Raw genomic sequence first — 25,940 nt, 5'->3', positions numbered from 1 at the left:
GGGACTGAGAACAATTTGAACTACACAATGGGTTTCTAGTACTTTCCATTCCTAAATAACAACCCATTCATTTATTCATATAAAAATGGAAGTTAGATTAGCTCATTGTTGACCTGTCTACCCCACTATATTCTTAAGCCCTTTAAGGTAGGTACAAAGTCCTATTCACTTCCAGCTCCACAGTGAGGAGAGAAAACTTATGGTCTAGGACAGTGGTCAGCAAACTCATTCGTCAATAGAGCCAAATATCAACAGTACAACGATTGAAATTTCTTTTGAGAGCCAAATTTTTTAAACAAACTATATAGGTAGGTACATTGTTATTAACTTAATTAGGGTACTCCGAAGGCTTAGGAAGAGCCACACTCAAGGGGCCAAAGAGCCGCATGTGGCTCGCTAGCCGCAGTTTGCTGACCATGGGTCTAAGAGGTATTAATGGTCTCTTATTGGAATGTTTCCAGTGAATGGCAGTGAAACAGTTGTGCCTTGTATAATAGTGCCCTTGGAGTACCAACCTTTTGATCTGTGCCAGGGTTCAGATAAGCTGTATTCTCCTAACTTTATCGGGTGCCTATCTGGAGTGCTGGATTTGACCCTTCTCTTACACACAGGGATTTGTTTTGTACAAAATTAATTCTGTTAAAACCTAGGAAAGGGTTATGACTTCAGCTTTGGGTCTGGACAACAGAATGATACCACTAAAGTGTCAAGTTTAGAGACGTCAACCTGAAGAATTTCTGTGTTCTGGTCTCTTTGAGGTTGTTTCCCCTAACAAGGCATTTACAATTATAGAGCTGGAAGGAAACTTCTGAAAGGCTCCTTGAACAAGGATCATTTTCAAGGCTTTTCACACTTATTTTTATTGTCTAAAAATGTTCTTTTTAGCACCAAATGCAATACCGGGCAGTTTCCCAATATCTATACCCAAGCAGAGTGGCTGGCTCTGGATGAATGGAGTTGAATGTGGGGAGTTTAGTAGCCCTCTCTGCTCCGAGTTGAATTCCTGGGACACCTCCATCCATTTGTTGGGCTTTCCAGAACACAGGGGGAAAACCCGTGACTGCTGTAGTTCAGACCTTCACTTTGTCAGCCAGAAGATGCATCCGAAGGTGTGATTCATCCAAGTCCCTCAAAGAGCCAGTTCTTCCAACACCCACCTCTGCTCCCATGAATCAGAGCCCGGATCCAGGCTCAGGTTGATCTTGTTTTGAGCTTGAGCCCTGCACCACCAGCTTTGAGAGGATGGGTCCAGCTTTGCTGTCTGATTTCTGAGCTCATGCTCTGGGGAGAGGGTGGAGGGGAATTTGCTTTTCATAAACCTTTCGGAAGTTCTTGGGATGTTGCTAGGCCTGTGGCTCAGAGGCAACTAGTATGAGTAAAACAAGTCTTTATTAGCTTTTGATGTGGGTATTTGAGCTCTTGGTAGCTGAACGTTGTGTGCGATCCTGAGGGAAAGACACAGAGTAGACAAGAATGAGCACTTTTCCATGAAGCTGGTGGCAGGAAAGCGCCTACCTAGACTATAAGCATATCAGGCCTGGACCAGGGGAAATGTCACTGCGCCTTTTCCAGCTCCCTTATTTGTCACACCCTGGAGTGGCTTCTCTTGCTCTTCAGATAATGACGAGGTCAGAATTCTTAACATGCCCTTGGAGACCGGACAGGGTTTGGCTCCCGCCAACCTCTCAGTCTCATTTATCAACCTACCCCTCTCCTTCAGCCAGTCACCTCTCTATTCCTCAAATTGACCACACTCCTACTTGGCTCAGAGCCTTTGCCCATTCTGTTCCCTCTGACTGAATCTCTCTTCCCTCTGCGCCCCTCCCCCACACTCACTCCCTTTTAGTTAAAGGCACCTCTTCTTCCATTCTCAGCTAGAGTGTTGCCTTTTCAGAGGAGCCTTTCCTACCTCCAAGAACAGGTCCTCAGCCATTGAACATCATTCCTGTTGTGTAGGGCAATTATCTCATTTTGTATTATGTATTGATTGGTGACATTATTGATTAGGATCTGCCTCCCCCCATCCCTGTCCCCCCACTCAGACTTTATGTTCCATGAGAGTAAGGACCACACTTGTTTTTACTCACCATTGTATCTTTGGTGTCTACTACAGTGCGTGGTGTGTGATACGCATTCAATAACTATTTGTTGAATGGATGAATGAATGAATGAGTTCCTTCTTTCATATCAGCTCTGAGAGTAGCTATGGCTGTCTAGAGTATTATATTAAAAAATACGAATTTACCAAGTGCTTCTGTGTATTGGGTCCTGTGCTGAGCATCTTGGGTTGGTCTAGACCAGTGGTCGGCAAACTGCAGCTCGCGAGGCACATGCGGCTCTTTGACCCCTTGAGTGTGGCTCTTCCACAAAATACCAACTTCTGCACATGGGCCACAAAGTTTCAATCGCACTGTACATGCGCCCCCACACGTGGTATCTAGACTGATTGAGGCAAGTGCTGTAATTGACTAGCAATGTCTGGCTTGGCTGAGGGAAGTGTAAGAAAGGAAAGGAAAGAAGGGAATCGGTGAATATTCAGAGAGCGTCCCTGATGTATCTCACTGATCCCTAGCACAAACATTTTGCTCATTTTCCTGCCTTCTTTTGACAGGAAATATTTTTAAAAATTCAGCATTTCTCATGATTTAAAAAATCTGTATAATTATTTATCTCTTGTTTATTTTTAAAAGTAATTGTCCTAAAGCTCACTTTACATATCTTTACTCAGTGTACCTTCTTATAACTTGTACTGCTTCACATATAATTTAACAGCCTTGCAACAGTATATTCTCATTTCCCTCCTGCCTTTGTCCTATTGTTGTCATTCATGTTACCTTTGCATATGCCATGAACACATAATACATTGCTGCTCTTTTTGTTGAAGATAGTCATTTAACTTTAGAGCATTTAAAAGTAAGAAAAAAAGAGTTTATTTTTACCTTCATTTATCCCAATTTCAATGCTCTTTATTTCTTTGTGTAGACCCAAGTTTCTGTCTGGTATTATATTCCTTCTGTCTAATGAATTTCCTTTAACATTTTGTATTGAGTCTGTCTGCTGGAGATTAATTCCCTAGTTTTTGCCTGAGGAATTTTTTCTTTTTCATAAAAAAAAAGTTTTTGTTGGCTATCAAGTTATTGATTGAGAATATTTTCTTTCGTCACTTTCAATTAATTTCTGGTGCAAATGTGTCATATTTACCAGATTGACCATCATCTTTGTATAATTCAGATTCTTTATATCTATATTTTCTATCTACTTGATCTGTCTCAGTCTGAAAGTATTGAGTTTAAATCTTCAGATAGTTTCCATTTTCTGTTGAATTTTTCAAAGTTAATTTTTTATCTATTCAGTGCAGAAAAGTTCATGACTATTATGTATTTAGTGACTATTTTTAATTTAAAAAATCTTCCTTTCTAATTGAATGCATTTTGCACCTCAGTTTTACTTTGATGTTGTTTACAAAATTTGATCCTGCCTGATACATTTTTCCTCATTCTTTTAACTCTTATCACTAAGTGAATAAGTATGTAATGGATTCTTACAATTGTTAGATTTTATGATTGTTGTTACTATTCCGATGTTGTTACTATTCAATTTTTAATACTTTTAAAAATTGTAGTACAACCCATAGTTGTACTTTTTAAAACACTTGAACTAATTATGTATTTTTCAGAAGAGATGCATAGTACACAAGAGTTCCCATAGACCTCTTAACCAGGTTTCATGATGGTTTACGTCTGATACCATGTACATTTATCAAAACGAAGAAATTAACATTGGTGCTGCACTGTGAACTGAACTATAGACCTAATTAGGTGTCACCAGTATTTCCATGAATATCCTCTTCTGTTTCAGGATCCAATCCAAATTGCATTTAGTTATTACTGTTCCTCCGGAACCTCCAATCTAAGGCAGTATTTTGGTCTTTCATTGCATTGTATGACCTTGACACTTTCCAACAGTACTGGTCAAGTATTTTGTAGACTGTCCGCAATTTGGGTTTGTCTGATGTTTTTTTTCATAACGTTATTGGTTTGGGGATCATATCACCAGGTGAAGTGGCCTTCTCAGTGAATCATTTCAGAGTATATGTGACATCAGTATGGTTTATCACTAGTGATATTACCTTGGTCACTGGGGTTTGCCAGATTTCTCAGCTGTACAGTTATTATTTTTCCTTTGCTCACTCTGTTAGTTAAAGTACTCAGTTAAGTCCAGGCACTCAGGTGAGAGGAATTAAGTTCTGCCTCCTAAAGGGAGGGGTATCAGTTGGTGGGCATCTGTTAAAACTAATATGATGGTTAATTAATATGTTAGGGGAGATACTGTGAGGCTATGTAAATATTCATTTCTCTCTGAAGTTTTACCCACTTATTTTAGCATTTTTTGGTGTGTGAATCTTGCCTGTACCAGTTATTACTGTGGGGTTCTAACACTGATTTTTCTGTGTCCCTTTTCTTTTAAATTTATTATTGGAACACTTCTGTAAGGACTGTTCAACCCTTCTCCCTATTTGTTTATTCCAGAGTAAGCAGTCTTTTTCTGTAATGGGCTAGATAGCAAATATTTTAGACTTTGTGGGCCATAGGTCTCTGTCACATGACTAACTATACTCTTTAGTGTGAAATAGCCATAGATACGTAAATGGCTGGGCATGGTTATGTTCCAAAAAATCTTTTTTGTTGTTGTTAATCCTCACCAGAGTAGAAGAGAGGGGGAGAGACAAAGAGAGAGAGAGAGAATCATTGATGTGAGAGAAATACATCGATTGGTTGCCTCCTGCACATGCCCTGACCAGGGCTGGGGATTGAGCCTGCAACCAAGGTACATGCCCTTGGCTGGAATTGAACCTGAGAACCTTCAGTGCACAGGCTGACACTCTATCTACCGAGCCAAACCGGCAGGGCAATAAATCTTTATTTTTTAAAGACAGGCATCAGCCCAGATTTGGCTTGCAGGCCAGCTTCTGATAATTCATTCATTTTTTCTTTATTTTATTCTTGGGGTTATAAATGTAGTACTACCACTGTTTATTTTATTATTCAAATTGTTTCAGCTGTTGCCATTGGGAACTTTTTCAGTGGGCTCCTTAGGCATTCCCCCATCATTTACTTTACTTATTTACTTATTTTTTGAACACTTTCTTATTTTTGGCACTACGAGATCCTCAAAGCTCATTTTTCAAACGAGTAGTAATCTGCTTCGTGTTGATATTTACTGCTGTGTTGCTGACAATTACCTGAAAGAGAAGTTGGGATGCTTCACTGGACTGGAAAAAGTTCAGTTAAATCAGGTCTAATTAAGCAAGTTTATTCTGTATATATAAAGGGCTAAGTTGACTCACCCATGCACGATGCATATAAAGCTCTTGCTGGTACCAGTCGCATGCATGTGCTTCGATCTGTCATTGTCGATTGTGAATTTGGTTGACACTTCTATTATAGAGAAAGGGTGAATAGCGATATTAAAATATTTCTTCTAATTAATTTCCTTTCAATGTGATGAATCTGTGCACTGGGCCACTAGTATTCTAATAATGGTGATTGCCATCATTATTTTTCCTAATGAGATAGCTATCCACTCATCATCATGGCACCACTAATAATGCATCAGAATTCTCTTGCCCCCACCTGCAGTGGAATGGCATGTCATATTAGCTGGGATTACAGAGAGTAAATGTTATTAATGATTTGATTGAACTCTAAGGAATAGTCCATGGTCTCAGATTGCTTGTCTTTGAAATAAGAAGCTGGTGGGTGTGTGTGAGCACAAAGTTTTAAAATATCACCCACGTGGTGGTTAGTAAGTGCATGTAAAAAGGAAGGGGATTGACAGGGTTGTCACCACGTGGAGGGTGGAGGTGGTCCTGTGCAGGTAGGGGATGGAGGCATCAGGAGCCAGCCCCCAGCAACCTGGAGGCCCAGGTCTCTGTTGTCAGCAGGTGTGTGGAGTTAGGGGATAGTGGTGGAGATTCAGGGAGCTTATGAGGAAGAAAGGATTTCTCGGACAGAGAAGGTTGCAGTCCTTCGCAAGATCACGTCATGAATAACATGGGCCTTTATTGGTAACAGAAAAAATTAGAATTCTGGTTCGATTTGTGATCCTTCTGAGAAAACGAGGAGAAGAGGGTCAGAAAACCTACACGGTATGTGAGGGAGGAGATTAAGTCCCCGGAGATGGCACAATCGAAGTATGATGGGGTATGAACTCCTTATGGGCATTTTGGTCTTTCAGAAAAAACAATTGTTTTTCTAAACCTGAAAAAAAAAACTTTAAAAAGATGTTTAAAGTGTGGAGGAAATAATGTATATACCAGCACTTCTGTCCTCTGAAGTTTCATACGTCTTAGAGCAATTCCACTCACTCCTTGTGCTCTGTGGTGTTCAAGGCACTTTACTCTCCCCATTGTATTCCTTTCTTTCTTCCAATTATCTTTCAGGTAGCTGCTGCCATTGCTATTATTATTGTTGTTATTGCTATTACTATTTTACAGATGGAGACACTGAGGGCCAGGGAGGTTGGGCAATTTGCCCAGGGTCATGTGAGTAGAAAGTGGTGGAGCCCACAGTTTTTCCTCCCCACATATCAGACTATTAGGGACAATTCTGTTAATATGGTTTATTTTGGTATTGGGTTAATTTGAGTAGAAATGGTGGTCAAGCCACGCAGTGGATTTGTGGAAGGGACCGGAGGTGAAAGCAGTGGCCTTTCTGTCACCTATAAAGCCACTTGTGACTCTGTGACTCAATCCTCCAGTAATGTGGAGGGGGAAAAACCAAGCTGCCCCTCCCCCCACCTTTGTTGTGGTTCCAGTTAGGGGTGTTGACACTGCACCCTTGCTGACTCCCCAGGCTTCTCCAGCAGCTCTAGTGAGAACCATCTAAGTGGGTGGACTTTGTCTTCTTCCCAGGGAGGCATGGCATATTTTAAGAGGGTCATATTCTGCAGGTAGGGAAACAATCTGTCTTTAGATTACCATCAAGGTTTGTATTCACAGGAGGATTTGCAAAATTAAGTGACCTTTACTTTGGGAATGCAAAACTACTTATTTGTATACTCTCCACAACTCCCCTATGACGTACTGTTATTTCCCCCTTGCTAGATGAGTCATCTGAGGCCCAAAGAGGTTTAGTAACTTGCTCAAGAACACATGATAAAAGGTTTCCCAGGAGATTTAAGCCAGATAGTCTTGCTCTGGGGCCTGTGCTCTTAAATACATATAAGGGGATAGTAGAATCAGGGATGAATAAAATGATGGATAAATGGACTGATGACTGGATGAATGAGTGCTCTCCAGCCAGCATTTATTCCAGAATTCACTTCTCTACTCACCCTTTTACCCATCACCCATTCATCCAGTCATCAGTCCATTTATCCATCCTTTTATTCATCCCTGATTCTACTATCCTCCCATCTGTTTATTCTTACACTACCCATCCATTTTTCCATCCACCCATCCATCCATCCACCTACCCATCCACCTACAAACCTATTCATTGTGTTGGCTCTTTGTCTAGTGTGGTTTTCTGCTTCATCTGGGGAAGAAGTTTCTCCATCTGGGGGCCAAGCGTATGCTTTCTGAGGCTGGAGACCCTCTTGTCAACACCAATTCCTTAGCTCCCAAGTCATACCTGGGCTTGCTCCTGACTCTTGTAGGTTGGTGTTTCCAGGAATGCTGCTTTTTGCTTGTTCACTTTCCTCCCTCTGTCAACCTGTTCAAAGCTACAGGCTCTTCCAGAAACACTCATGACTTCCTGGATATGGTCATAAATGAATATTTAGCGAGTCCCATTCCCTGGCCTTAAGATTGGAAGTTATATTAGTTTTGCATGATTTTACCTTTTAAAACTGTTAGAGTTTGTGTTATACCGCTAAAAGATATTTACTAAACTTAAAACGATGTTCACAGGGCATTTTATAAGGAAAGAAGTTTTAATAGAAGTAAGCCTATTTGATTGGAGATTAATCAAATAAGGAGACAATTAAAATTGTCTATGAAGAAGCAGTATTATGAAGAAGCAGTATGTCTTAGCTATTTGCTTATTTATTAAGTGCAAAGCAATGGAAGTCATTTAATTATTTTGCATAGCCTCTGTTGTGGTAGAAAATCTCAGTGTTCAAAATTTTCTTACTTTTTATTATGGAAAAAATTAAATATAAAAATTTAAACATGTTAACAGTCATATAATGAACCTCCACATACTCATTACCCATCTTCAACAATTATCAACTACAGTAGCGGTTCTCAACCTGTGGGTCACAACCCCTTTGTCAGTTGAACAACCCTTTCACAGGGGTCGCCTAAGACCATCCTGCATATCAGATATTTATATTACGATTCATAACAGTAGCAACATTACAGTTATGAAGGAGCAACGAAAATAATTTTATGGTTGGGTCACAACATGAGGAACTGTATTTAAAGGGCCAGAAGGTTGAGAACCACTGAACTATACAGTATATACCCACTTTTTCCCTCTCATATTACTTTTTCTTCTTATAAGTTTCTAGATTATTACTTAATGTCAAATTTCTATTCTAGAAAAGTATATTATGTTGACATTGAAATATAATAAATGTTTGAATGTATTTGTTTAATTTTTCCTTGAAATTTTGCTTGTTGGGGGTAGAGCATTACAATTTTCTGTCCCTTTTTTAATTAAAAAATTCAAATCTATAGCAAAGTTGAAAGGTTAATAAATGACCCTCACATACCCTTCACCTAAGTACTCTGGTTATTAGCATTAGAACTGGCATTTTCCTAAGTGTGTTTTTCCATGGGTTTACTTGAGGAGATTATCTTACATTTGAAGGTACGAAGACAGTAGCACATGGCTTTACAGCCAGATGGATTTAGGTTCACTTAGCCCTGCACTGTAGGGGAATTGCCCCATCCTCAATCCCTTCATCTATCAAATGGGAGTAATAATAGTATACATACACCCATGGGGTTATACAAGGTACATAATAGGGTCTTTGAAAATATTACCTATCACCTTGCCTCAGTTACACCCCCTGTGTTGCAGCTTGTGGCTCTGAATGGGGGGAATTGGGCTTTGACAAATCAATTCATTTTTATCAATGTGGAAGATTTTTGTTATTGAGAGTTGTTATGGCGTAATGATTAAGAAAATAATTCTTGGGGGAGTGTGGTACCAATCCCAGCCCTTGCCTTTACCAGCTTGGAATTTGGTGAGTGATTTAATCTCTCTGAACCCAAGTTTCCTCACTGTAAAATGGAGTTAGAAAGAATACCTACCGCATTGGGTTGTTGTCAGGATAAAAGAAAATGGGCACATCCATGCCCAGCATTTAGTGTAATGTCTGCCTCATATGTGCCCAGTGCATGTTACTAATCATTAGTATAATTATAAGGATACATCAGCATAGTGCCTACTATATAAATGCTCAATAAATATTATGTATTTATTAATTATCATTATTATTCTTAGTAGTAGCAGCAGCAGCAGCAGCAGCAGTAGTAGTAGGGGTGAAAAACTAATAGCAAATTGGCCTTTGAAAGTCTGATTCTACTTTGGTGCAATGAAAAGAATAAAGATCTTCAATGAAAACTTGCCATGTGATTTCAAGCAAGAGTAAGCCTTGGATGGATGGACAGACAGATGCCACCAGCTAGGCATAGCGTCAGTAAATCATGGGAAATGACCATGTACCTTGGGTTCCATTCAGTGATGTCCTAAAATAAACCAGCCACCTTGAACGCTCCTGAAAGTGTCACGGGCGTTGGACAGCTTGCCCCCTGCCCCCTGCCCCCTGGCCAGGACGTAGCCTCTGTCCTGAGGGCTTTGTGCTGTTCTTGTTGTCTGGGACTGATTTTTTCCTTTCTCTCTTTCCTGGCTCTCATTTTGTATCCCAGGTCGAAAGGATTGTAGACAAAAGAAAGAACAAGAAAGGAAAATGGGAGTATCTCATCCGATGGAAAGGCTACGGGAGCACAGAGGACACGTGGGAGCCTGAGCACCATCTGCTGCACTGTGAGGAGTTTATCGATGAATTCAATGGGCTGCACGTGTCCAAGGACAAGAGGATCAAGTCAGGGAAGCAGGCCAGCGCCTCTAAGCTCCTGCGCGACAGCCGAGGCCCATCAGTGGAGAAACTCTCCAGTAGACCCTCAGAATCTGGGAAGAGCAAGGGGACTTCTCATAAACGGAAGCGAATCAACCCTTCCCTGTCCAAGCCGAAGAAAGGGTATCCAGCCAAGCCCGCTGCGGCAGGTGACAGGGCCGCCAAGACGGTGTCTTACAGGACTACCCCCAGTGGTTTGCAAATAATGCCCCTGAAAAAGGCTCAGAATGGAGTGGAGAACGGGGACACTGGATCCGAGAAGGACGAGAGGCACTTTGGAAATGGGTCCCACCAGCCCGGCTTGGATTTGAATGACATTGGAGAGCAAGACCTGGGCGAGTGTGACATCAACCATGCGGCACTGGCAGAGAATGGGCTCGGTATGTGGCTTGTCTTTCTCCTGCATTTGGCTCCAGTCATGGCGGGTGGGGGCTTTGCATGCACACACAAAACCCCCACCTGTCCCTGACTCTTAGCGAGGCAGTAATTATCTCTTGGTCTCTCTCACCTAGGGCCATGTGGACTTGGCTATGTGTCCATATTGGTTACAGACACCCATGTATGTAGGGGAGGGCAGGCCAGTGGTACTCCAGCCAAGGCCTGGAACGGGTCCAAAATTCCTTATTGCACTTGAAGACACCCGGGGCCATGGTAACCACAGGTTCTCCTGTGAAGGCAGCTCGAAGTTCTCACCCACCAGGATCCGAGACTCATGTCCCCAGAGGGACAGTGCCTTTTTGGGGCAGCACACACCTCTCAGAGCCCTTGCTTTCAATCTTCACAGAGGTGAAGGGTGGGTTGGGGTCTGGTCCTCCTCAGACCCAGTTTGGACTTAAGTTCCACTAACTCATTTTTAAGCGGGAGCCTCTTGCCCCTCATCTATAGCTAACATGCATGACCTTTCCCCATTTCTGAGTTACGTCCTACATATGCTGCCCCGTCCCCATCCTGGGCACATTCTTTTGGTTGGCCCCTAACTGCTTACTCCATCCTGGAAATAACAGCAAAGATGATAGAATTCCTCTCTCTTACCGAGTCCAGTCCCCAAAGGCAAACTTAAAGACAGAGGTGGCAATAACCCAGGTAATTCAAACTTCCAAGCCTGACATTTTTCCAGTAGTCACATTGCTCCCAGACTGAGTCCTTGTGGCTGAGGTTAGCTGTGTGTACCTTCCGCGTGCACTCCCCCAGTTCTTGGATACCTGTGTGTCTGTGTGGTGGCATTTTTTCCCTTAGCTGCCCGAATCCTGAGCCTTGGGATATCAGGAAAGCCTGCACGAGTGTGGAGTGCCTGTGCCCAACAGAGTAGCGCCATCAGTGGCCTGGGTGGAGCAGGGTGTGGGTGGGAACGGGTGCGAGGATGCCAGTGGCATGGGCTGGAAGAGCTCCCGGAGGGATGGGTGATGGTGCTTTCAGAGTTCCGAGTGCTCAGCCTGCCCCGCTGGGGAGAGTGTGATGTCCTTAGGGACTCTTGCTGGGGAATCTGAGCAATCACTTGAAGGTTCCTCTTTCTCCAGAGAGGAGTCTCACCCAGTCAGCATTTATTTAGCAGTCTCTGCCCCAGATTGATTTCCATTTCCGCCTGGGGATCCCTGATGCTGAGATGACTCTGTCTGCTACCATATGTAAACGCTGTTTGCTTAAAAAATTCATCTTTCCAGGAGGAATGGGCTCGTGTAAATGAGGCCTGGCACAAACATCCGTGTTTGATGCTCCTGTGACAACTGCTGGCAGTAGAGGAATTCCCTGTCTTGGGGAGGGTGGCTGGCGAGGGGAGCTTCAGAGGCTCCTGGGATGCAGACAGTAGAAATCTGGGCATGATTCCTCATATCCCAGCTGGTAGAAGTGCCCTGTCCTGCTCACTTGTGTGGTCACTGGGGTGATAAATGCCCCAACCACTGTCAGCCTTTAACACTCCGGTGAGAACTAGCTTATTGTTCAGGTCTTGAGGTAACTGGGGAGAGGAAAAGACTGGGAATCCTTTCTAGAGAGGGTGGTTTGGGGTTCTTGGACAAGACCCAAGGCAGAAAGTGTGTTGTGGTTCCAGAACTTTCCAGCAACGGGTCAGAGGTATAGTCAAGTACGTGTTTCCACTTATGTTTTCAACAAGAGGGAAGCCTTGATGAAGCAAGTCAGTTCTCATGTGGAACAAATGTCCTCTTCCTCCTCCTCTTTTACCCTCCTCCCCCTTTCCTGACCACTTTTACCAAAGGGTCCAGTTTCCAGTGACACAGGGGTGAGCTGATGGGGTTTTCAGCACCGAGGAGGGCTCCTCTTTGTCTAACAGATGAGGAGGAAGGTGGCTGGGGAGATCCTGGCTACACTTCCCCAGCATTTGTTTTGGGGGTGGGCTGTTGCTTTTTATATGATTTTAACTTCTCTTTGGTGGATTAAGGTTCTGCATACAGAAAAGCAAATTATGTAACACGTTACTCATTTGCTGCTGACTTCCCTGATCTGTGCTGTGGGAACAAGTGCTAAATTGGGGCTCCGGAGGGTGGTGTTTTGGTTTCAGGCTGCATTCTCCCCAGCAGTGTTGGTGAAGCGACTCAGTACGGCTCTTGATTCCAATTTTTCTTCCATAATGGCAGTCGGCCCTGTGGTCCAGGGACCATCTGCCTCAGTATCCCTTAGGGAGCTTGTTAAAAATGGGCTCCACCCCAATTGAATGAATCGGGATCTCAGGAGATAGGGTGGGGGTTCTGCATTGTAAACGCTGAATTTTAATGGCCCTGGGTATGTATGTATGTAGTTCCTGTGGATGCGTTTGGTTGTAAGTAATGGCTTATAGATCCCCTGGGGTAGATCCAAAGATAATGCTTGGATTTTCACTTTGTAAATGGGAATGTGATTTGGTCCTTCAAAGTTTAAAACCCGACATAATTCCTTCTTGCTGCTGCACTTCGTACCAGGCATCTCTTTTTATTCTAAAACAGCAGTTTCATCTGTATGGAAAAACTTTCGGTTAGCTAACGCCCGTGGTCTGGTCCAGGAAGACTGGTTCGTGCTGTCTGGCCTAAATAGGCGCTAGAGCAGTGATGGCGAACCTTTTGAGCTCGGCGTGTCAGCATTTTGAAAAACCCTGACTTAACTCTGGTGCCGTGTCACATATAGAAATTTTTTGATATTTGCAACCATAGTAAAACAAAGACTTATATTTTTGACATTTATTTATATATTTAAATGCCATTTAACAAAGAAAAATCAACCAAGAAAATGAGCTCGCTTGTCACCTCTGACACGCGTGTCATAGGTTCGCCATCACTGTGCTAGAGCATCGATACTTAACGGACTCAGGTGGGCCTTTCACCCGTGGAAACATCCTTAACTAGGAACCAACCTGTCAGTCTGAACCCCAGCACAACGCACAGATGCCCAGCATTCTCCGAACTCCCATGAAGCCAGTGAGTTTCCGCTCCTGATGCTGAGCCTGTGGCCCTGTGTTAACATTTCAACGAATTTGAGATCATTTTCCTTGTGTCCTGAGACTGCTGTCTGTCGCCCAGGCACTGCACGATTCGTGTTGTCAGAATTGTTCCTCTCATCGAGTGAGTCAGCCCACACCAGCGTGCAGCATTTGCCATGTTTTCTCCATTGATCTTTAAAATTATCTCAGCTTTCACTTGTATAATGTTTATTTATCTCTTCCTACTCCCTCTTTCAATGTGATTATAGTTTTTTCCTTTGTTGAACATAAAGGAGTTCCCATGTTTTAACAGCACTTCAGAACTGAGCGTGAGCATGGGACATGCCCTGGGATTTTCAAGAATCTAGGGCTCTGGAACAGCAAACCAGTATCAGATCCTGGGGGAGGGGGTTGTGAAAACACAGATTACTAAAATGGAAAAAACAAATAAGAAAACAAACAAAAACCCCCACTCAGACGGCTGTGCCAACCTCAGAGTTTCTGATTTAGTAGGTATGGAGGGGGGCTGAGGTCCTGCATTTCTAGCAAGTTCCCAGATGCTGCTGCAGGGCCAGGGACCCAGTTTCAGAACCACTGCTCCAGGCAAATAAGCACCAGGATGGTTGAGACGAAAATGACAGACAGTGACTGAGAATACCAGTGGGTGGTGACAGACTCAGAGGCACAGAGAACAGACAGACGGATGTCAGAGGGGAGGGGCTTCGGGAGCTGGGTGAGAAAGGTAAAGGGATTAAGAAAAAACAAACAAACAACCTCATAGTAACAGACAACAGTGTGGTGATTATCAGAGGGAAAAGGTGGAGAGAGGAGGTAGAAGAGGGTAAAGCAGGGGATAAATGGTGATGGAAGGAGACTTGACTTGGGGTGGTGAACACACAATACAATATAGATGATGTGTTACAGAATTGTACGCCTGAAACCTCTGTAATTTTATTAACCAAGGTCACCCCAATAAATTCAATAAAAAGAAAAACAAGGAGAATACCGGTTGGTGGCATTGGGGAGATTTGAAGCACCTTTGGCCTGGACCTTGAATTTGTTTTCTAAATGGAAAGTTTGAGAGTATGAGAATGATGAGGACTTGGAGTTTACAAAGTACTTTTCATGATCCTTAGAGTAGTCCTAAGTGGTAGCTGTTGATGTACCCGCTCCATCGAGGAGACGGAGGTTACAAATGTTCAGGTGGGATTAGAAGAGAAACCCAGACAGAGTTGGCCCCCAGACCACTGCCCAGCCGGTTCCGCACACGAGCCTCGAACAGCCCCGGGAGGGCTGGTGGGGCAGGAGCCACTTCTTGGGCTCACCCTTTTGCGTTTCCCTGGATGCATATAATCCTTCCAAGCCTGAGATACTATGACTAACTCTATGCCATTCAACTTGAAAACCTGGATAAAATGGTCAGTATTCTAGAAAAATGCAACTAACAAAACAGACACAAGGAGGACTGGAAAACCTGAATAGAGCAGTCACTATTGAAGAAGTTATTAACTCAGCCACTACAGAGCCCTCATATAAAAGCAGGGGAGAAGTCACAGAAGGCCCGATGGTTTTATAGGCAAGTCTGCCAAATATTCTAGAACAGATAATCCCTCTCTTATCCAAATGGTTGCAGAGAACAGAGAAAGAGAAAGCACTACAACTCCTTTGATGAGGCCAGTATCACCTGGATTTCCGACCAGATGGGAGGAGAAGCAAGGAAAATTATAGGTCAGTTTCACTTGAAGATACAGTTGTCAAAGTCCTGAATAACCCTCCTGGGCTTACTACCATCTCCTTGGTACTTCCTCAAAATCATGACTGTGCCAGAAACTTCTCACTCTGTGCCCTGAACTTGACCCCAGCTCATGACCTTTAGAATCACCATGGCTTCTGAAGGTGCCCAGCTTGTCCCTGGAGGAGGCCTAGGGGAGCTGGCTCAGGGCAGCCCATGTGTCATGGGCAGTGGCCCCAAGACATCTAATAAATCACAGAAAGTCCACAGAGGGTGTCCATGCTGCGGCCTCTTGTTAACACAGGTATTTGTTTCCCTGGGCACAGCTGTTCTTTTAACACAGTTCAAACACCCACTCCCAAGCCAGCAGATTTTGACCAACCTGTTTCTTTTTCAAAAGTGGGTCATTTTCCAAACCAATAACAACAACAAAAACCTAAGGGGTTGTTATGTTTTGTCTTTCAATGTGTGGCAAGTAAGTGACTTGTGCTAATGAAACCCTTTTATGTGGTAACGTGAAGACCGGTCCAACTTGGCCACCACCTCTGAGTGGAAAGTGCCAGGCTGTGATGGAAAATCTGACTGCGAACTTGACCCATGGCAGGTCCAAGGGGAAAATCCATGCTCCCGATTGGTTCCCTGATCCTGGGTTTGATTTTGGCATCCAGAAGAGGCAGATGGAATCTTAACCACTGTCAAGATTCGGAAATGGACTAATTACTTTCCCTGCCAGCTCCGATACTGTTTTCTTCTCTCAAGTACGTAAAACACAAACAAACAAACAAACAACACACACACACACACATCAAAAAAGAAAAGAAAACAAAACACCTTAGGAACTGTTTCCACGTTGCCATTCATCATCAGTGGTAAACCAAAGTAAGTGAGGGGCGGGGGGGGAGGGAGAAGTTCACCCCCAGGTGCAAGCAATAAGGGTCTGCAGAGGGTTGCCAAACAAAACTAAAAATCAGTGAAAAGCTTCTCCTTTCCATTGGGGTGAACCCCCAGACTCACAGCTTGTCCCCCACCCCCACCCCCACCCCGATGATTATGGTGATGCTGAACTCCTTCCAAAGTCTAAGCCTTGTCCTTTGTATCTGTTGTCCGGATACTACGTCATCTCCTCAGTGGTTTTCGGATTTAGCAACTTAACTACATAGCATCATAACGGGGTTAGCTACGAATGGTCTTGCTTCTAGGAGGGGAAACTGAGGCTCAGAGTTGACACAGAACACCAAGGGGAGGAGTTGGGATGTGGTGTCAGGTCTGGCGATGCTGATGCCGTCCGAGGTCTGTGAACCATGTTATACAGGGAAAAAGGCACTTCCAGGGTTGAGGTTCAAATCAGCACCCTTTCCCTGGGTCCTGAGGAAGTCCTGGCAGCCTTCCTTTGAAACACCTTCCATGGTTCCAAAGATGCTGACTTAGCGTTCCAGGGAGGTGGACCCTCCGGTCCTGAGTGATTTTTCTCTGGGCTTTAGATGAAAAGACATACACACACATGCGCACAGGTGAGAAACCAAGGCCTCCACTGAGAAGCTGACATCTGAGTAAAGGTCGGAGGTGGTGAGAACATCTCGCTTTAAACTCAGAAACCTGTCTGTGTCAGGCGTGTGGCTCTGCTTCCCCCTTTAGCGGCCAGGGTTTTATAGTGTGCAGGTAACGGGTCCTCCCTCTGATGGGCATTTAGGCTGCCTCCAAGGATGCACACTCTTGCCAGCCCTGGCATTGCCAGTCATCGTCCTGCTCTCCCAGCCTCTGCTGTTTGATTTTAGTTTGCAGACGAGGGTGAGCATCTTCTCATGTTCCTGCCGCTGTGTTTCTTTCCCTGGGAGTGGCCCAAGCATGGTCGGGCCAAGTGTAGAGAAGGTGTCACTGAGTATGATGGGTGGACAAGGACATTTGGCCGTGTTGCTTCAGGCAAATTGCTTAGCTTCTCTGGGCCAAGTTGTTCATTCATAAGATGCAGATATATTCATACCTTATGGGGTTGGGGTAAAGTATAAGTGGTTTCATTCATAAAAAGCCCTTAGCATATTACTTGGCATAGGGTAGACATTGGATAAATATTAGCTATTGTTATTTCAGTCCTTTGCCCACTTTTCTACCTGGGTCTTTGTAGTTTCCTATTTGATTTTTAGAGCACTTTACATATTGTGCATATTATCCCTTGTTATATATGTTAACTCAACCAGTACTCACCGGGCAGCTGACCAGAAACTGTTCAGACAAATCATGGAAATGCCTTATGCCATCAGGGAGACATGCAGAAGACACGGAGGGAGCTGCAGGCAGAGTCCTAAGCCACCTTGGGAGGGAGTTAGGAATGGGCTCCTTGGAGGAGGTGATATGCAAGCTGAGCCTGATAGAATGAGCCAGAATGAATGAGGAAAGAGGCAGAGGTGGTGGGATGACAGATGACAGCATGCACAGGGCCACTAGCCTGGGTCAGCATGTGGGTGTGTGACACCAGGTCACTAAGACTATGGGAGCCCAGCCAGTTCCCGACCATCCCCACAGGGGAGGCTGAAGCTGCGGGGAATTCCCTGTGCTGTCAGGGCTCTCATGGCTGAAGAACCAGACAGATGGAGCCAGGACAGTGTTTTAGATTCTCTCTGGAAGGGGTAAGGAAGCCCTCATGCAGCCCGCACTCTCCAGGTCTGCCTTCCACCCTTCCCCACACTGTTTCTCTGTGTCCCCCTCCCCTCCAGCCCACCTGTGAGTACTTCACCTCCTCATCCTTCATGGCTCCCTCAAGCAGTGATTCCCCCACAGAAACCTTCTCTGACCCCCTTGTAGGTCAGCCTCCAGTTTCGTTTGCACACGTAGAACCGTGTTACTTCACTGACAGCACCCACCCCCGTTTGAAATGGTCACAACCTGGTTACCTGCATAATCTCTGCCTCCCTCACTGGGCCACTGGGGCAGGCACAGTCTCTGTTTTCCCTCACAGTTGTATCTCCTGCATCTAACAGTGCCAGGCACAGAGTAGGTGCTTAAGAAATGCCTGCCAAATGATGGAGTGAATGAATGAATGGACAGAAGAGGAATCCAGAAGTCTTTCCTGCTTCACATGTGGGTCCTGAGGCCCCACCGTGAATTCTCCTCATACCTGCTAAATGCTCCCCTCACTGTCTCGGTGTCACCCCTCCCACCTGGGCTTGTCTTGCCATCTCACGTTGCGCTCCCTGCGCCTGTAGCGTGTCATGGAGAGCTAGTGTTTTGTCAGGGCTCTTTGCAGCAGCTGAAGGATTCCCTTTCCCCTGTCTCATCTGAGAGTTGTTTTCACCATCTGCCACGAAGGCCCGACTTGCTACGCTTCTCCACCCTTAATATTCACACAGTCTCGCCAGCTCTTAATTAAGCTCCTGGGTTCATTCCACCACCACCCCCAACCCCTCCCCGGCACACACACACTGCGCTCCATCAAGGGCTGTGCGGGATCATGTGCAGCAGAGTGCATTTCATTTGGGTGGTATTTTCTGTACTTAGTAGTCCCTCGTGGTGAAGAGGAAATGCAATGGATTTCTTAGTAGAAGTCCCAGCTACAGAAAGGATTTTGAGATTTCTCTTTAAAATTTGCTGTGAAAACAAAAACAAACAAAAACTTTCCATGAACTTTGGAGGCAGCATGGTGAGGAAGAAACTGGAAGGCGCGAGTGTGGGCTTTGAATTCAAGTGCAAAGCTTGAGGGGAGGGGGACACAGGGACACGGTGTGGGGAAGGGTGGGAGGCAGACCTGGAGAGTGCGGGCTGCATGAGGGCTTCCTTACCCCTTCCAGAGAGAATCTAAAACACTGTCCTGGCTCCATCTGTCTGGTTCTTCAGCCATGAGAGCCCTGACAGCACAGGGAATTCCCCGCAGCTTCAGCCTCCCCTGGGGGGTGGTCGGGAACTGGCTGGGCTCCCAAAGTCTTTGTCACCAGCTCTGGAGCCTCAGCCTTCCCCTCCGTACTATGGCAATAACAGTACTTACTATCAGAGGTTAAATGATGGGTCCCGGCTCATGTCAGTGTTGAGAGAATGTTAATTTCTACACCGCCCCCCCCCCTCTTTCTTAGACTGCGCTGCTTATGGAGGCCCTTGTTTTCCTCAGAGGCATGCTTTCTTACCCTACCACCATGTGCCCTGTTGCTTTGTCATCAATACTAGGATATTAATTCTTATTCTGCTTAAGTCAGTGGTTCTCAACCGTGGCTGCACATGAGAATCACCTGGGAATCTTTTTAAAATCCTGATTTCTGGGTCTCATCCTCCGGAAATTCTGTTCCTTTGTTGCTAATGTTGTGGCCCCACCCCATAACAAAGAAACAGAATTTTCGGAGGATGAGGCCCAGAAATCAGGATTTTAAAAAGATTTCCAGCCCTGACCAGTTGGGCTCAGTGGATAGAGCATCGGCCTGTGGACTGCAGGGTCCCGGGTTCGATTCCGGTCAAGGGCATGTACCTTGGTTGCGGGCACATCCCCAGTGGGGGGTGTGCAGGAGGCAGTTGGTTGATGCTTCTCTCTCGTCGATGTTTCTGGCTCTCTGTCCCTCTCCCTTCATCTCTATGAAAAATCAATAAAATATATTTAAAAAAAAGATTCTCAGGTGATTCTAATGTGCAGCCAAGGTTGGGAACCACTGGCTTAAGTAAACCAGCAAAGTGAATTCAAGAGGCCCCACGTCTGGGCAGCGAGACGACTGACCCTGTCACTTCTATCCTCGACGGAAGTCAGTCTTGAGTCTTCCACCTGCCATCTTAGCGACAGTGATACTGGGTTGGAGGTTCCCATCTGCAAGATAATTCTTAATTCTTCTGTAAAAAAGAAGTCAGGTGGTTTTTCCACCTTTGGCCTCTTTCTCGATTCTCTTGCACTTCTTCACACTGGTGAGGAGTGGATCTGTGCTGATCTCCTGGAGTGTAAACGCAATGTCCCCTTGCTGGTCTGCCTTCCCACCAGTGACTCCTCCTGGCACTTGGTGGTGAAAGAGAAACAATTGGCCACAGGTTTACTGAGTACCCGTGTGTGCCAGGCATGGTGTTGGGTGCCGAGGCCATGGACGTGTGTAAGAGATGGTTGCTGTCCTTGCCCAGCTCACACTCTATTGGGAAAACCTGAGAAAGTGGCTGAACTTTACCGCACACTGTGATGTGAGTGCGAGTGCCCTGCATGAGTGCAGAACCCACTGGAATTAGGAGGTTAGAGTAAGGACTTCCAGGCGGTAGAGGCCCACATCTAACCCGAGGCCTGAACGATGAGAAGAGTTTGGTCAGGCAAAGAGAAGGGGAAATGTTCTGGATGGTAAGAGCTGTATTTTATTAAGAATATTTGTGTAAAATATGTGACATTGCCAATAAGCTCCATTTATGCTTTCTTCATCAAACATTTAGTGACTGCTAGAAGCCAGCACTGTGCATCTAGAAGTGAGTCACTGTGTGCCTTGCCCTGGGAATATAACCATGAATGAGACAAGATGCTCACAATTTAGGGAAGAAAGCAAATAAATAAGGAAAAGACAAATAAATAAACAATTTCCATACCCATGTCAAAAAAAGCTAGTCTTTATTTATTGAGCTGGTGCCATGAGCCATACCCTGTTCTGAGCATAGTAACTCAGCTTGTCCTAGGAGGTAGGGTCTCTTTCTCTCTTTATTTTACAGATAAGGAAACTGAGGCACATAGAAGCAAGTAACCCGCCTGTGCTGTGGTCTGTCAGTTGGCAGGTGACTATTCCAGGATTCAGATCTAGTGGTCTAGCTCCAGGCCCATACTCTTACCTGCTGCTGTTACCTGGACGCGCGTGGAGAGCCGCCGCGTGGTTGGAAACCCTTCCCTTCCCTTAGCCTGTTGAGATCATTTCTGCCGCCCCCCCTTCCCTTCCCTTACAATACAGTCCAAGTGGCATTTACTCTGCTCCCACTGTGTGCTGGCAACTGGGGACAGAGAGAGGACTAGCCTCGCTTCCAAAGAACGTGTAGCTTATTAAGCTAATTAAGGGATCAGCTGGTCCCAAATGACCAGCTGCAGAGCTGAGTGTGCTGGGAACTCCGGAAGGGCCCGGACAGACTGCCTCAGGGGCCCAGGGGTGCCCTGTTCCTGGGCACTTGGGGAGAAAGAGACAGCTGTCTGGAGGAGAAGCAGTGCATGTGGGCCCGAGGATTTTCTGTGTGAAGGTAGATGGCAATAGCATTCTGGGCCCGGGGGCCAGCTGAAGCAGAAGGTCCAGAAGCAGGAAAGTGCAGTGTTTTAGAGAACCTGGGACAACCCTGGAAATTAGGGTATTTCAGGGGCAGGAGAGGGAGTTCAGTTTGGAGAGCAGGATAAGGCCAGAAGGTAGAGTTTGTGAGTAGAGGAGAGGCAAGAAGGGATGAGAAAATGAATTTTCAATGGGGTCGCTTTATACTTTGAAGACCCTAGGGCAGTGGTTCTCAACCTTCTGGCCCTTTAAATACAGTTCCTCATGTTGTGACCCAACCATAAAATTATTTTCGTTGCTACTTCATAACTGTAGTGTCGCTACTGTTATAAATTGTAATATAAATATCTGATATGCAGGATGGTCTTAGGCGACCCCTATGAAAGGGTCGTTCAACTGCCAAAGGGGTCGCGACCCACAGGTTGAGAACCGCTGCCCTAGGGGCTCTTTCTCTCTGAGCCAAGGATTCTGGCCTAGGAGTGCTTTGAGGGTTGCCATGGCCTTGGAGGGTTATAACACAGGAGACATCTAACCCGTGGAAAACAGTCCCTTTAATCAGTCTCTTGCATTTTAAATTCATGCTTTGCTCTGCTGTTTAGATGCCTGACAATAAACATCATAAGATGTATGATCGTCACTCTCAGCAATTCTAAATAATCCTCGAACCTAAACTTTCTTGAAATTTGTAGTGTGTGAATTATCTCAGGAGGCATAATGATAACATGCTCGATGATGGCTAACATGGCTAAGTAAGATTTTAAAAATCTACCTGCAAATTTGAGCTTTGCTGTTGAATTCAGCCCTGAGATCAGGGATTCTGTATGACAGTTAAGGTCTGGGACAATGAGCAGCCATGAAACAGAGTTCAGGTGCAGGTTAGGCACTTTGAACTCTCATGACATAAGTAGGTGGAGTGACTTGTTTTTTTCCCCAACTTCTATTCCCTTCTCCCACCTCTAAAGATCCTGACCACCCAGCTGGCTCCTGTTGAAAGAAGCTGCTGTCCCAGCTGCTGAATCTGATATGCTGAGACAGAAAAAGGGCCTTGTTTTTAAAATATGTTTTTTTCAAATTGATTTCAGAGAGAGGAAGGGAAAGGTAAAGAGAGCTAGAAAGAAACATCAAAGGTGAGAGAGAATCATTGATCAGCTGCCTCCTTCACGCCCCCACTGGGGATTGAGCCCGAAACCTGGGCATGTACCCTGACTGGGAATTGAACCGTAACCTCCTGGTTCATGAGTCATCACTCGATCACTGAGCCACACTGGCCAGGTCAGAAAAATGGTCTTGACATGTAAACTTTGCACCCTCTCACTTCCCCTCTTGGTACACCCCCAGAACGGTTGGCCATGCTTTAGGGATCTTTGGTGAGTCAATCACAGACTAGGGAACGGTTCTCAGGCAAAGAGCTATCACTCTCTTCTAAGAACTGCAGCTGGAAAACCCTAACCCCAATGGGTCTTCTCTTGCTTTTTTAAGCTCGCCTTCACCCAACCCTCAGGTGGTCCTAGTCCCCACTTCTGTCTGCGAATTGTATCTTCTTCCTAAGACAGTGACCAGGACTGGAAAGCTGAAGAGAATGGACAGGAAGGGAGACACCTGGCTCTTGGTCCTAGGAGCTGATTCACTGCACTTTCCTTATCCTGCTTTCCAGCTTCTCACTCTCACGTGGTCTTTTTTGGTTCTGAGGTAGGAACCTCTGTAGGCCCTCCATTGTACATGTAGCACTTATTTGTTCATCTGCTCACTTATTTATTCAGCAGCGATGGAGCCCCTTCTGTGTGCTGGGCTGCACTGTTAATGAAGACAGAGGAATGACTAACATAGCCCCTGCTTTTAAGAATCTGTCTGAAGTTGAGGAGGGAGTCAGACAGGTGAGAAAAGGTATGTCAGGATTTGCAAGGTAATTATCCTGCAGAATGATTACCGGTAATGTAAAGGCTGTTAAAAACAGCCACGAGAAGAGGGTGAGCTGTTCTGGAAGAATTCCTAAGCAGGCAACAGCGGAGCTGCAGTGAGGAGGATGAGGGCAAGAGAGGAAGAGCGTTCCAGGAGAGAGAATGTCTCTGGGATCTTGACTTCTCCCTTTTGTGTTCTAATAGCTGAAACCACCGAAGGTGTTACTATTTTCTTCTCAAGGGAAGGAAACTTCACAGCACTCACACTGTGTTCGCTCCCGGGGCATCTTTGAGAGGTGAGATCTCACTCAGCTGTTGTGAGGCAGGAGGGCCAGGTGCGATATGAGTACAGTGTCATCTAGGTGTGAGATCAACCTGATTTAGGAAACCAGTGTTTTTCGTACATGTAACCAATACAAAGGTTTGGAAGTGTCATCAACACATTTAGAAATGAATACAGAATGGCCAACCTCAGGAGAGTTAATTATGAGGTTGGTACGTGGTACAATGAGGTTGCACACAGTGTGTGTTGCATGAGTCAGTTTCCTCCGTTTAAAAAAATATTTTTATTGATTTGAGAGAGAAAGGAAGGGAAAGGGGGAGAAACATTGTTGTGAGAGAGAAACATTGATCAGTTGCCTTCCACACACACCCTGACCAGGGACAGAACCCGAAATCTGGGCATGTGCTCTGACTGGGAATTGAACTGGTGACCTTTTGGTGCACAGGATGATGCTCAGCCAACTGAGTCACACCAGTCATGGCAGTTCCCTCCATTCGTTATTCGCCTATTCATTCACTTGATGAACAGTTTGTTGAGTAGTTTCTATCTTCTGGGCACTGAGCTCAGTGCTTCAGATACAAAAGTGAACAACTCTCCGTCTTGTCCACAAAGAGCCCGCCATCTATCTAGTGGGGGGCATCAGGCAGGTGTATAAATGATGCGAATGCCGGGAAATGAGCGTGGCTTGGTAACAGTATCACGTGACACCAGAGCCAGGTGTCATGACTTAAATTTTATTTCATTCTTTTCCAGCAAAGATTGGGATCTTAGGGAGAAAAGCAAAAGGTCCCTCAGAGCCAACACCAGGGGCATGGCCTGAGACCAGGTTAGGTTTCAGAGTCTTGATGCCTGAGTCAAGTTAACATCAAGTTTAGAGATGCTGGTGTGGACCCTTCCCTGGCACTTTCTTAAGTGGCGTGACTTTGAGTTTTGCTTTTCTCTTTTGTAAAATTGCAATAAAATAGTGCCCTATAGGCTTTTTTTAGTGTTGAATGAGGTAAGCAATGTGAATCACACAGTAAGCACCCAACAAAATAGAATTGTTGCATTATGGCGAGCAATTGAGAGAAAGGACTTTGAGGTTGATGCTGTACCGGCCCTGCAAGTCACCATTTCAGATTCTTCTGGGCATGTGCAGATGGCTCCTAGCCCAGTTGCCCATGATAATAAAATAAAGACTTTGTACATGTGGAACCAGCAGGACTACACATCCCTCAACTGAGGATAGCAACCTCTGTCTAAGCTTTTCCTCCTCTCTTCCCTGTCCCGAGGAAGCTTGATGCTCTTCTGTGCCTGGCGGTGTGACATGTTCTTGGTGGTACATGAGCACGGACTCTGAGCCCTGTGCAGAGTGGCCTGTCTCCTGAAACTGATGTTGTGCGGCAGAAGTGTCCTGAGACCTGTCCCTTGTCTGTCCCATCGTCTATGACCTCCTTCAGCCCTTTACCTCCTGCCCTCCTAGTCCCAGGGCAGCTTCCCCTTGTCTCTTAGATAACAGGTTTGCTTTTGTGCTTGTGTATCCTACCAAGTGCAGTGTATTTCCTGACACAGCTTTTCTTGCTGCGCATTGACAGCCATATACCATTTCTTAACAATGTTGGAGCCATTCTGTCATTTCTTGGCGCATTGGGCAGGTTTCTTTTCCCCACTGCCTGAGTTACGATGCCCTTTTCTGTCTTTAAGAGTCTCTCCTTAGGGAATCTTCAACACACTTGCATCCTTTATTATTTTGTCCAATCTTATCATCTCTATCTTTTAATAAATGAGTTTAATCTATTCAGATGAATGATTTATTAATATACTATTTTGATTTTTCTCTCCTATTTTGCATATTATGTTTATCATTCTATTTCCCTGCTCCTTCTCCCATCCCTATCCCCTGACCTTTTTATGCTTTTTTACTGAGTTGATATGTTTTATATATTCTCTCTCCCTGGGCTGTTTTAAAAGCTAGGTATAGATTGTATTTTTATTCTTAACTTGCAGCATACATACTTAACTGTAATTTTTTTCTAATAAATATATTGTCCTCCTATTGAGTACTAGAGGCCTAGTGCACGAATTCGTGCACCAGTGGGGTCCCTCAGGTTGGCCTGCGGGATTGGACCGAAACCAGCTCTCTGACATCCCCTGAGGGGTCTGGATTGCAAGAGGGCGCAGGCCAGGCTGAGGGACCCCAACAGTGGACGATCAGGGCCAGGGAGGGACACAGGAGGTTGGCCCGCTGGAGAGGGACTGCAGGAGGGCTCCAGGGCATGTCCAGCCCATCTCGCTCAGCCCTGATTGGCTGGACCCAGCAGCAAGCTATCCTACTGGGCGGAGCGTCTGCCCCCTGGTGGTGAGTGTATGC

At 45.2% G+C, this 25,940-nt stretch overlaps 1 protein-coding gene across 1 annotated transcript in view; it reads left to right on the top strand.

Moving 5' to 3' along the window:
- The first annotated feature begins 9,123 nt into the window (after window positions 1-9,123).
- Window positions 9,124-25,940, top strand: part of CDYL2 (chromodomain protein, Y-like 2) — a 54,708-nt gene continuing 37,891 nt past the window's right edge. The window contains exons 1-2 of the mRNA XM_006754472.2: window positions 9,124-9,195; window positions 9,881-10,469. Of these exons, the coding sequence (XP_006754535.1) occupies window positions 9,124-9,195; window positions 9,881-10,469 (661 nt within the window). The remainder of the gene's footprint in view (window positions 9,196-9,880; window positions 10,470-25,940) is intronic.

Source organism: Myotis davidii, unplaced genomic scaffold, assembly GCF_000327345.1.
Source record: "Myotis davidii unplaced genomic scaffold, ASM32734v1 scaffold391, whole genome shotgun sequence".
NCBI classification, from domain to species: Eukaryota; Metazoa; Chordata; class Mammalia; order Chiroptera; family Vespertilionidae; genus Myotis; species Myotis davidii.
The sequence above is the reverse complement of the archived record's forward strand: the minus strand, read 5'-3'. Positions and strand labels throughout refer to the sequence as shown.